The 13689-nt window shown below is 39.4% G+C and overlaps 1 protein-coding gene across 2 annotated transcripts in view; it reads right to left on the bottom strand.

Moving 5' to 3' along the window:
- fat2 (FAT atypical cadherin 2) overlaps window positions 1–13689 on the bottom strand; it is a 139888-nt gene that overhangs the window by 87211 nt on the left and 38988 nt on the right. For both annotated transcript variants that reach the window (XM_086023337.1, XM_086023338.1), the window contains exons 4-7: window positions 10688–10746; window positions 9124–9435; window positions 8004–8211; window positions 1541–1680 (exon numbers count right to left, since the gene is read on the bottom strand). In XM_086023337.1, coding sequence (XP_085879463.1) covers window positions 1541–1680; window positions 8004–8211; window positions 9124–9435; window positions 10688–10746 — 719 coding nt within the window. The remainder of the gene's footprint in view (window positions 1–1540; window positions 1681–8003; window positions 8212–9123; window positions 9436–10687; window positions 10747–13689) is intronic.

The following is a 13689-nucleotide window of genomic DNA, read 5'->3' as shown; positions in this document are numbered from 1 at the left end:
CGAATCATCTTAGGGACTATCAGTTGGACAGACGGTGCCATAATGGAGCAGAATAACGTTCGGCACTGGTCTTCCTGGTAGGGAAGTCCACCCCTTGCCAGTAGGTCATGTTTTCACAATGTTAATTTTTTTTTTTTTTTAAATAAAAAAAAAAGAGAGAAACAGTTTGTATAACAAATGTTTGATTGAAAAGATTTGAATAGAAATTTTGGTTGACGTTTGATAGAGGAAAATAAAAGTTTCGTGAATACAAATGTAAGATTAAATGGAAAGTTGAATTTTAAGCACGAGGCTTATGTTAGTGCCACTTTAATAAGAGCGTTCGTAACGAAGTTCGGTGCTCTTAGTCAAAAAAAAAACAACTGACACACACGCAAAGCGTGGTGATCGGTGAAATAAAAACAATATGGGGCACATATCACTGCCTCTGTGGGGCACGGTACACAACACTGCTTTATTTAAAATTTCTTATTTACTCGGCCGCGTGTCGGGTGTATGGCACCTGCGTATGATGTGGTACAGGTTAAGTACGTTCTCAATGCCGTTTGGCTGACTCGGACCGACTTCGGAGCCTTCAAACATTGTGTCCATCACTTCAGTCATGCAGTCTTTTAGGATTTCTGCATCTGAAGAATATGCTTGCTTGAAATCCATGCCACTCTAAATAAGCACTCTTTGCTTTTTTGTGGTTGTGTCATGCACGTGGCAAGAATCCTGCTTGCAGCTTGATTTGGCAATTTCAATTTTCAGCACTATTTTATTTTTCTTGTTCTCATATGAAAACGGCTATCCAAAGTTACAATGCTTCATCTAAAACTGTTTGAAACTTGAACTCTTTATCACAACTATAGTCTATGGCAGGCGTGTCCAGACATGCGGTCCTCAAGGGCCGCTGTCCTGCCTGTTTTCCATCTCTCCCTGCTGCAACACACCTGATTCAAATGATCAGGATCATTACCATGCTTCTTCAGAGCTTTCTGATGAGAGGAGAGATAACACGCAGGATAACGACCAAGTACTTTGGACACCCCTGGTCTACAGGCATATCAAGCACATGGGCCTTGTGCTTGTTTGACGGGGAATGAATGCACATGTTTAAAGTCCATTCTTCTTTGAATTGCTCATTTCCACTGTCCATTTTTCCCTTAGCAGTGAACATGGAACATTTTTTATACACTATAGGCTCTCAAAACTGGCAATATACAGCTTGTTTTTGGGAGGGGATTTGGGGTAGACTGGGTCGGATTAATGGCATTTGCATTTCATGTCAAGGGGGAAAGATGATTTGCAATACAAGTGTTTTGAGGAATGAACATGATCACAAAATCATGTAACCCAACCTATCCCAAGGCACCACTGTACTCTGAGAATGCTTGATGTCTTGTGATCTTGGAAAGGGCCATAATAGCTTTGGGGCTAGAGATAGGCCGTCATCAGGCTGTTTTTTTGTGTACATCTGACTGGAACACTTTCCTACCAAAGTGGGATGTTTCACAGACAATATAAATAGAGCACAGAGTGTGATTTTACATGTTCTGACCTGCACGGTGGAGCTGTGGTGGCTGTCGGTGACCTGCACCGTCAAGTTGTAGTTGGAGCGGCGGGCGGCGTCCAGTCGGCGGGCAATGGAGATGGTGCCCGAGTTCCTCTGGATGTCAAAGTCCCTTTCCTCATCTCCACCTGACAGAAAGCAAGACGACAAACACCAGCTGTTATTAGGATCGATCTGCTATATTATGATCTTTTTTTTCACTGTATGGCTTAATTCTGTTCATTCTGTTTATTTCGATTGTGCAAGGTGGTGGGAGCACACATAACTGGTGAGAGAAGAAAAAAGCTGTCCTATATCTGAAAGGTGGCAGTTTACAGCATAACACTAACTGTTTGACATTTCATTTTGTGCACAATCGCCCATTCATGACTGAGTAGGCCTTGGACTTTTTGGACTACGTCAATTAATTCTAGTTTTTCAGTTTATTTCTAATTTGCTCAGTGATCGTTAACCAGGAAGATGAATGATCGCTTGTACATTGTGTGCATGCGCCTGCTTGTGCATGACTGAGCGTGCCGTGGACTTTTTTGGAAATCATTTCTAATCATTTCATTTGTTTCAATTGTCCAAGGTGGTGGTGGTTATTATGAAAAAATGGCAAGCGAAGTGAAGATAATCAGATGATTCGCTGTATATGTGCCCATGCCCGACAGAGTGTGCAGAAGACTTATTTTGACTTTGTGGGTTATTTGTAGATATTCTCTGTATTTCTTTTGTGCGCTGTGGAAGTTATCATGAATAACCAGTGAACACATTAATAATACGATGATGTAGATCGTTTTATCAAGACGAGACAAGTGATCACGTTAATCATATGGGTCACATGTGGTGTGCACAAGTCCCCCAGTTTTTATTTATTTATCAATCCATCCATCTATCTATTTATTATATTGTATATCTATTTATGAATTAATTAATTTAAAGATCTGCTGTTACCCACCGCCTAATCTACCTGGCAACAGTCAAATAAGGGGAGTACCAGCACTTATTTTCTCCACTTAAAACACTGACATTAATCATATTATCTGGCGTACATCTGCCTGTGTGTGACCGAGCCTTCCGTGGATTCTTTTTTGGTTTCAATTTGTGGATTATTTGAATATGAATGTTTGAATATGTATTCCCGTATGTATTTCTCCTTAACAAATAAAGTGGCGCATGGTACCTTTAATCGCTTTCAATTAATTGGTGGCATCGACTTCCTGTTTGCGTGCATCAGAAAGCCTTTTACCCTTGAGAAGCCATGCTGATGCTAAATGCTAATGCTTGAGTCCTTTATGTGATGGCGTCAAAGTGGAACACGCCGCCTTTGTGTAGTCGAGATTAAAAAAGAAAAAAATAACAGACCATGTTGTGCCGCAACAAAAGCCTTCGTGCTGGAATTCCATTTATCACCCCCTTTTTTCTTCCATCACTGTTCATATTTATCTGGGTCAGGGTCACAAAGGGGAGATGAGCCACGCTGCACCCGAAGAAGACCACCCTCACTCTACCATTCCTCAACCTCACATATCATTGACAAATTAATGCCATAGATCTGTCAAATGTGATGTTACTTTGTTAAATTAGTGGTGTATAGACATTAAAGCAACGATGCAAATGTACTACATAACAGATACAGTACACAGGGTGTGCAAAAGTAGGTATATATCCATCCATCCATTATCCATAGCGCTTATCCTCACAGTTACAAAAAAAGAAAAAACATGTACAATACTTATTGTGTTTATTATACAAAATAATACACTCATACATATAGTATGTCACTAATTTCACCGATGTGATACTACTGTATACCTACTTATGCACCCCCCTGTATAAGTGATTAAATATGAGTTCAATTGGATACATTGGAGTTGTATAGATTAAATATGATGTAAATGTGGAACATTAGAAGTGTGGATATTACATACTGTAGATATATAGCCATTAAAACTCATTCACTGCCATTGATGTATTTATTTGTCTTTTCACAGTCTAGCCATTCAATCCCAGAAATTTATTTATATTTTTTTCACATTTTTTCAAACGTTCAAAGAGGCTCTGAAAATGTCTGGCAGTGAATGAGTTAACTGAGATTTAAATAAGGTCTGTTAGAGGTGTATACACATTGACTATGATATAAATGTGGTACACTAATGATGTAGATAATTAAATGTGATGTGAATATGGTACATTAGAGATGTATAGATGGTTAAATATGATGTAAATGCACTACAGAAGTGGTATGTACAGTAAATTAAACATAACGTCAAAATGGAGCAAAGAGGTGGAAAGACGATTAAGATGATGGAGTAAATGTGCTACATTAGAGGTTTATTATATCGTAAAAAAAAAGAATGGACATGAAAAATGATAGAGATGTGGTACAATGGTGGTATACTGTATAGACATTACACACATTAAATAGCAGATTGCTATAAATGTAGAGAGTGCTATAAATAGTAAATACAATGTAAATACGGTGCTTTAGAGGTATATAGAAATCAAATATGTGAAAATGGTACATTACATGTGATGTAAATAAAGCCACGGAAAAAATATATGAGAACATCCTTGTTTCCGCAGTTTCCTGTTCATCTTAAATATCTTGTACAACCAAAGGTACATTTGTTTGGATCAATATATTAATGACAACAAAAACAGCTCATAAGAGTTGATTAAAGAGCTGATCGAGACATTTTCAAAAGTATTGCACCGGAAACAGTGTGAAATTGACTTTCAAAATGAGTGTGTCAACTGGAAGTTCTGTGTTGGTTGCCTAAATGTTGCTGCCTTAGCATTGCTTTGATTAATTTGCTTTGTAAAGTGTACCTTTGAACCAATTTTAAGTGCACTGGCCTAAAGGTCCTTTAAGTCTCTTTTACAAAACCAAGCACACATTTAAACAATCGTACAAACATATGCATTTTTGCCAAAGTGCATTTATTGTGATCCCTTCACCCTCAAGTGGTGTTTGGCGATAAAAAGTCATGCATTACCGGCATCGCGAGTTGCCAAACACCACTTGAGGGCGACTGAGAGAACCTGCGAAAAAGTAACGTTACCCTACTATATCTATTTTTTACAGTTACGTGTATTCTAATCCATTACTTTTCTCAGATCAATTTGACGACAGTTACTTTGCAAGGTCACAATTTGTTTTTGTACAGTAGTTAATGATGACAATCACCTCACAAACTAACTGCCACCTACCATGGACTATCAAGTGGCCTCTTGGGTGCAGCTGTGAGTGACATTTGACAATACTTGAATAGGAATCACATAGTTTTTAATCACGGTTTTCTCTCACGGGGCTACATTAGAGGGTGACATGGGAGAGGATTTTCACACCAATTCGGTCCAACTCCCACTGAAATAAATCCCATCCCGGACCATATAAAAAAAAAAATCCTGTGAAAACTTCTCCCACTCCCATCCTGCTTCTGTTCTGAATAACTCCCACTCCCATACTGCACCCATTTTGGAGGTCAGCTACATTAAAAATGGCTGCACATCTGTCCGAGGTTTTCTATTTTTTCCTACTGGATAATCCCACTCCCGTCTACTCGTTTGATTAACAGATAATTATCTGTTAATAAATACAAGATAAATACAAGAGGAAAGCCCATTGCTAGATGAAGACACACAGCAGTTTAAAAAGAAAGACCCACAGTCCTGCGTAAGTTTTCTCCGTGTACTCCGGTTTCCTCCCACATTCCATATTGATTGGACTGTCTAAATTGCCCCTAGGTGTGATCGTGAGTGTGAATGTTTGTTTGTCTCTGTATGCCCTGCGATTGGCTGGCGACCAGTTGAGAGTGTACCCCGCCTCCTGCCCGATGACAGCTGGAATAGGCTCCAGCACTCCCCACAACCCTTGTGAAGATAAGCGGTATAGATAATGGATGGATGGTCCATATGAGAAGTTGAGTGATTAAAAAGTGTAGTCCACGTTTACATCATGTTTCACAAAATAAAGTGATATGTAGTAAGTGGCAAGCTGCTGATTTGTTTACATGATTGTTGTAATCTGCACTTGAGTGTACAGTATGAGTATGGTGTATCCTTATGTTTACACCACACCCTTACCAAAGAGTCCCGCTCTGCCCTTCTATCTTATGATGTTCCACAGGGTTCTATTTTGGGGCCCGTGCTGTTCTCGTTGTATCTGCTGCCCCTGGGTTCCATCCTTTGATAACACGGTATTTCCTTCCACTGATATGCGGATGACTGTCAAATCTACATCCCGCTGAGCAAAACAGACGCTTTCTCCTTAGGACCACTTTGTGCTATCTAGAGGACATCAAAGCCTGGATGGCACTACATTTTCAACGAATTTCAATGAAAAGAAATCAGAAGTTATGGTGTTTGGTCCCAATGGCTCTTCTACATCCCACCCCTTTGACCTGGTCCCCCTGGCTTCACATCTAAAGCCAACAGCCTCAAACTTGTGTTTTAAATTGGACAGTGATCATAAATTGGACCGGCAAATCAGCGCGGTTATAAGGTCCAGCTTCTTTCATCGTAGACAGTTGGCTAAGGTGAAGCCCCTCCTTTCCCATTTGCGCTTAGAAACAGTCATCCATGCCTTTGTTACATCTCGGCTAGATTAGTATAATGCACTTTATTTTGAAGTCGGACAGTCCTCCCTCAAACGTCTCCAGTCGGTCCAAAATACTGCTGCTCGCCTCCTAACTGGAGCTCGGAAGACGGAGCACATAACCACAATTCTGGCCTCCCTTGACTGGCTCCCAGTGCATTTCAGGGTTCAATTTAAGATGCTTCTGTTTGTTTACAAGTCTTTAAATGGCATCGCCCCAGCGTACCTCTCTGAGCTCCTCCGCTCCTTTGCACCTTCCCGGTGCCTCAGGTCTGCAGACCAGACGCTGCTCGAGGTGCTGTGAACTAAATGGTGTCTCTGAGGCGATTGGGCCTTTACTGTAGCTGGTCCTTACCTTTGGAATGACCTTCCATTAAATGTTAGGCAAGCCCCCTCTCGGTCCATTTTTAAAACCCGTTTGAAGACACATTTCTATTCTTCGGCATTTGATCCGACGTGAGACTGACAGTTTTCTGTTGTTTTGCGATGTCTATTGTATATACTGTTAATTTATTGCTTTCACTTGTTGTATTATTGCTATTTTGTTGTTGTATGTAAAGTGCTTTGTTAAAGCTGTATCTGTTGTGAAATGCTCTATACCGGTATAAATAAAGTTGTATTGTATTATATAATGCATGACAGATATGATATTGTCTGTTGTAATAAAGATTAATTGCAGAAACATACAGTAGACAAGCAACTTGATAATCGTTCAGCCCTGGTACAGACATAGAAAATACAGTAAATATGGTTCAATAGAGGTCTATTGACATTAAATATGGTACTTTTCTACCAAAAAGAACTGACACCTCTTCACAAACTTCCAGATTTCTGCGGGTGACGACCTCCATTCCGTGTCCCAGCACGACCCCACTTTACACTTTCACCTGGCCTACACGTCGATTTCCTGCTCAGGCTTTTACGTTTTATCCCCCGCAATCTAAAAGGCAGTGTGTTATTGTTGTTGGGTTTTTTTCGCAGACAGAACAAGTGGAGCCATCTCAGGAAGTCTCCATTTGTCTGTTTGAGTTATCATGTGGGACTGAAAAGGTGATAAGAGATGAGAGAGAGTGAGATAGGTAAAAAGAGAGAGGGGGGGGGAGGGTGGAGAGATACATAGAGAGAGCGCCATCAGGAATACTTCAGAGGGAGAGCGAGAGAGAAAGTATTCTGCTGACACAACAACACAGAGATGAGCTCAGGGATAAGATGCAACACCTTACAACTAACCAGAGAATGCAATATGGGTAGAAATTGCGTGTAAATACTGCAGATCTAATGCTCATCTGAAATAATGTCAAATTAATTGAATTGCTGAAATGTTTTAATGTAGAATGTGAGACCTTAAGTTGGAATAGTTTGAATTAGTGAAGAAATTTTGATGGAGGTATACAGTAATATGTAAACAGCAATTGGAAACGGTAAAGTGGGGAATATGATACACTGGAACACTGAGTTACGAACGACTCGTTTTAGGAACTTTTCAAGTGACGCGCAGAATTTTTGTAGAAAATATGCCTCTAGTTAAGTACATGTTTCGTTCCGCGGACCATCTCAGCATGGATGAGCGGAGGAATCAGTGCTGTATTTCTCACGCTATTAAACCATCAGTTGCTCTGTGAGTAACTCATTGCGGTAGTTGTGATATTTATTTTAGCCTTAATTACACCTCAGAATGACTGAAAGGTTAGAGTGCTTATTTCAGACAGTGCATTTGTAATTATAAGTGAGTGTGTATATGTAAATTTGGAGGATGGTTAACGGAGAAAAAAAAAAACATTAAAAAAGTGGAGCACACAGAAGAGCGACAAAGGAGAGTGCGCCAAAGCAATTTAGAGGCACCGGACTCAAAGGCACCAGATATCTTACCCACGATGTGAAACCAGCGCAGTCGGTATGTCTCAGTCATGATGATGCCAACCATGTGAGTGACGGGCTCCGTTTCCATGACGGCGAAGTTGAAGTGAGGCTCATCAAAGGCGATGGGCTCAGAGGAAGGGGGCTCGGGCAAAACCCACTCGATGTCCAGCCTCGCCGCGGATGACAGCGACGGGCTGCCGGCATCCGTCGCTTTAATCTACAAAATGTAACATCAAAACTTGTAATAGGAGCCATGGAATCACATTGGAAGCCGAATGTGTGCTGATTCTTGTTTGCGAATGTAATTAGCATATACACTCATTTTTGTTGTACTATCTGTGTTTATTACAAATTGTGTTGTACTTTCCTTGTTTCTTATGCACTTTGTGAAAGTTAATTTGGTTGTTTTCACTTTTTTTGCACTTTCATGGTTTGTTATGCACTTTGTTGAACTTTCTCTTTTTTTGATGTATATATGTATGTATGTATGCATTTATTTATTTTTACACGTTGTGTAATGCTTTCATTGTTTCTGAGCCACTTTTTGGACTTTATTTGATTTGATTTTTTTTTCACATTTCCTTGTACTTTCCTTGATTTGTTGGACTTTTTTTTATTGGATTTTTTTGTTTTTACATGAACTTTCCTTGTTTCTTCACAGACTTTATTGTAGACGTTCCTTTTTATGTTTTTGTTCCTTTCATTCAAATGTATTATGTTTATTTTTTGTTTTGTTTTTTACAAGCTGTTGTGTTTTCTTATTTTTTTTACATGACTTCTTTTTCTTCTTCACACACATTGTAAAAATATAATAAAACGATTAATAGGAAATTATTTATACCGGTACATTTATTTACAGGTTGTGAAGTGGCCCTAGACTCATCAGTGTCCTCACACTTTCAGTTAACACAATCTGTTAGGGTAACTTTGTAAGTTTTGGGGGATCAGGGTTTGGGGTATATAGGCTTGTTTAACCTATTAAACTAGGTAATTAAAAAAAAAATAATAATAAAAGGGGGTGGGGGAGTCAATTACCATTCGCATCAGGACCATGACAGCATGGACCTTAACCCATAGTGTTGGTTCACATCATCATATTATTGAATGGACACATTCAAGCGTAAGCTACCGTGAGAATGGTGTAATTCCCGGGCCAGAAGTCTCCAAGCGACGTCACCACACCCGTCAATGGATCGATTTGGAAACTGCCATCGTGGTCGTCTTGTAGTTTGTACGTCACATCGGCGTTGGAGCCCTCATCATCGTCACAGGCGATCATTCGGCAGACTTCCAGAGGGCCGTCCTGCTGAAGCTGGGCTGGCAGCTTGACGTGGAAAAGTTTGTCCGTGAACTTGGGCCAGTTGTCGTTGTCGTCCAGCACGCGGACCACCACGGTTGCGGTGGAGTGCAGTGTCGGAGAGCCGTTGTCGTACACAATGACCTAAGCACACAGTGATTATAGAAAATCATATTGCGTCATAATTGGAGTGAATCGAATGATTATTAGGTAAACTGCGTTAAAATTCACTTGTTGTGAATCGTATCATACTTGAGTGAATTGTATTATCATATTACAATTTGAGTGAATCGTATCATAATTGGAGTGGATCTCATCGCATCTTAACTGGAGTAAACTCAATCATACTTGGTGTCTTCGCTAAATCGTGTCACATCTTACTTGTTGTGAATCGTATCATACTTTAGTGAATTGTATCGCACTGTGACTAAAGTGAATTATATCATAATTGGAGAGAATCATATCGTAAATAGAGAAAATCACATAGTATTGCATTGTAATTGGAGTGAATTTCAGCATACTTGGAGTGAATCGTATCTTAACGTTGGACATGATTATGATTGGAGTAAGAATGATTGGAGTAAAGTATGTTATATTATGATTGTATCGTAATGTAGTTAGAGTGAATTATTTCATAGTTGCAGTCAATCATATCGTAGCATAATTGGAGTGAATCATGTTGTATTTGGTGTGAATTGCATGATACTTGAAATAAATGAATCACTGAGAACTAGTGGGCTAACTCCCTTTTTGTCATTTTTAAGAGAAGTGCAGAAATAAATAGAACTAAGGCCTACTGTGCCTTTCCAATGAAAACTTTACACCAAGCTACTTATAAAATGGCCAAGTCTAAATGAGGGACTTAATTTATTTATTCCATCCATCCATGATCCAACACGTAACGCGTGTATTGATTTATTTAAAAATATATTTGGAATTCTTTATATGTACAACATATGTTTGGTGTGCCTTGTATAACTGCATGAATCCACATACGGTAAAACACGGCGAGGCATGCAACAGGCGTATGACTGGCTGTCCTATATGTCAATCAAGTGACAAATTTCACAAAGGATGATAGGCGGGAGTCACCTTTTCACTTTTTCAAAATTCCTGTGAAACAAATATCCAGAAGTACTCATTGCCGTTGGGAGGAAACCGGAGAAAACCAACGCAGGCATGGGGAGAACATGCCAACCCCACACAGGAAGGCCGGAGCCCGGATTCGAACTCTCGACCTCTTCACTGTGAGGCAGATGCGCTAACTGGTTGTATACCGCGCCGCCTCTACAACGTCGTACTTGAGTGATTTATATAGTACTGTATTGTTATCATACTTGAAAACTGTGGTGAAGCTGAAATGAAGAATTAAATGTAAAAGGTGCTTAGGTCTCACCTCGATACTGTGCTCTGCTTTGTCCTCACGATCCAACGCTGTCACCGTGCTGATGACACCTGTGCAAACACACACACAAACACACAACAATGAATGCTAATTTGTGCTAGTGCTGGGAAATTAGAGTGAAAATTACTCCTCAACAAAAGCACTCCTTCAAACGCAATGGTAGGTGTTTTTATTGTGTGTGGGTGTACGTGTGGGTGTGTGTGTGTGCGTACGTGGGTGTGTGTGGGGGTGTGTGTGTGAGTGTGTGTGGGTGTGGGGGTGTGTGTGTGTGTGTGTGTGCAAGTACACGTATTAGCGGCACTTTTCATGCAATTGTGATGACAAAGGCTAGATTTGATCTTGTCTATCACATTTTGTTTAATGCATTTTGAATTATACAGAATAAAAAACATTTAAAAGATTAAAGTACATAATTTCAAATAAAACAAGGAAGGATTGAGTCGATGGATATTTTTTGTGTATGTTAAAATGAAATAAATATCAGGCTAATTAAATCTTCAGTCATGATCATTAAAATACGAGTGAATGAATTAAAATGTCAAGCGATGAATTATTTTGTCCAATTGTTGGGATTGAAATTGTGAACTACTTTGTATATTTATTTCCTGACGAATAGATATATTTCATGTCATTTTAAAATGTTTATTATTTTTTAAAATTTGTTGTGGCATTCTTATTTGATTAATGACATTTATATTCATATATTCAAGATGAAAAATTACAAAACATCCAATCCAACTTCATGTAACACAGAAAACACCATAAATACACGAACACAATCAACACAGCGATAAATACATGATAATAAATAATAACTGGCAAAAAGCAAGGTGCAGTGTTCTTGAACAACTCCTTTGAGGAGTTGTTAAAAGCAGGACCACAGTTCAATGAACTGAGCTACAAGTTGTGCTGCAGAAGACTGAAATTAGCTGCAGCAGAATTGAAAAGAAGGAGTAGGCAAAGCAAGTTTGGGCTTTTGGGATTGTGAGATTGACGAAGGTGCAGCAGTGTAGACAGCCAGTAGTGTGATGGGCATTTAACAGTGACTGTAAATAAGAAGGAGTTTTCCCAAACACAGCTTCATAAATGAAAAGAAAGCAGTGAGTTTCTCTACATCTACAGTAGTTTAAGAAAGAGGGATTTTGATTTTCACAAAATTATGATGTAATATAGTAATATTTATGAATTAAGGCTTAGGTTCAGCAACAAGTGGATTAAGGATTTAAAAAAACATTCTGAAATGTCATAGCTATAAATTACAATGCATGCAAAATACATATTGCACAAGCTTTTAAAGGTCAAACTTAAAAACAAAAAAATTACAATGGCTCCAAAGATACTAATGTGCTAGAGAAAACAAGCAAAGACACTTTATAAAAATCTGCGTCAAAAATACATTTAGGGACATGACCAGTGTAATTAGCTTCATATCGATGTCATTTTTGCACTCCATATGCCTCACGCAAACATTTACTTGGAAAACAGTGCATTTGGAATGTATTCGCAGTGCTTTTGCATCTTTACAGCTTGATTGAGTGATTTATTTATTTTTTTTCTGAAAGAGGTGTGTGTGTGCGTGTTTATTGTCTTACTAGAGATACTGGATTACTGTAATTGACTGGCAACCAGTGCAGGATGCATTCCACCTTCTGCCCAAAGTCAGCTGGACTAAACACCAGCTAATGATGCTAATGAATATAGACATATGGATGGAGATAGATTATTAAAATGAAGTTATTCATGTGCCATGTGTCATCTTCCAAACTGCTTATCCTGTACAGGGTCGCGAGCAGGTGCTGGAGCCTATTCCAGCTGACAATGCGCGAAAGGAAGACTACACCCTGAACTGGTCGCCAGCCAGTCGCAGGGGACACACAGACACCGTCACTGGGCGGGAACCGATCCCACGCTGCCCGCACACAACTCGGGCGTGTGTGCCACTACATCGGCATTTGCAAATTCACCTTTTCACATATTTTTTTTCAATGAACCTAATACTCGGTAGTTTATGGTAAAAAAAACTATCATGTTGGTGATTTTCTGCAATGTGGCAAAAAACATCTGAAATTATTTTTAGTTTCATGACAAAATACCAATTTATTGCATTCTATTTATTTGATCTCTTTAGTTGAGATAACAAATGGTTACTACCGGCCATAACACCCCACCCCCCATCAAATTAGTTTCAAAAGTTCCACCCCACCAGACTGCCTCGTCAGAAGGCTGAGGGTCGCTCTGCTTCGGGCCCCTGACTTGATTATCCAATAACAAATCAACAGTAACGACAGGGGTGTTAAATTCATGATCGAGAGTCAGCGGGAGTGAAAAGATAACCGTGTCTGCTGAGTCTGTTTTGGCTCAGATACTGTCGTTTTGCCAAACTGGAACCAAACACAGCATCAAAACCAGTGCAATCTGTGACAACAGCTCAAACAAACATTGCTAACTTTACAATTGGATCCCAATGGAAAATGTCAAGGTTCCCAATAGAGGCTTGTTCTGCTTGTGATTATCCTGCTGAAGATAATTGTGAGGACATTCCACAGAAAGTCAAGCAGCAACAAAGCATAAACTTTAACAACGGGAATCACATCATCCATTAATGTGTAATATCCCCCCAGCTGAATTACAATCAATCCGCCCCTGCTGAAACGCCACCACATTTTTTAATTAACAAGTTCAAACAAAAGGTACGTTGATGTGGTGTCAAATGTCTTATTATGCCTGCAGCGTGAAAAGGCATACAGTATTTAACTTTGAAATTTCCTTTACTTGACATCTCAGGTGAGGTGCACCATTGAAAAAGACTGCTTCCAGCCTAAGGCTCTAAAATGTATCCACTGAATGTATATGCCATGTCATCATTTAATTTTAAACTTTTTTGGCTGCATAAAAATGTTTTGCCGCAAGTCCTGAACTCCCGAGACATTTTGATTGGAATTAAGTGCAGTTACTTTTCCATAATGTTAATCATCAAACATTGATGGCTAGTA

The sequence above is a fragment of the Filicampus tigris genome, chromosome 2 (genome assembly GCF_054856515.1).
Source record: "Filicampus tigris isolate MCC_2025a chromosome 2, RoL_Ftig_1.0, whole genome shotgun sequence".
Lineage (NCBI taxonomy): Eukaryota > Metazoa > Chordata > Actinopteri > Syngnathiformes > Syngnathidae > Filicampus > Filicampus tigris.
Note: the sequence above shows the minus strand (reverse complement) of the source record. Positions and strands in the feature narration are given on the sequence as shown.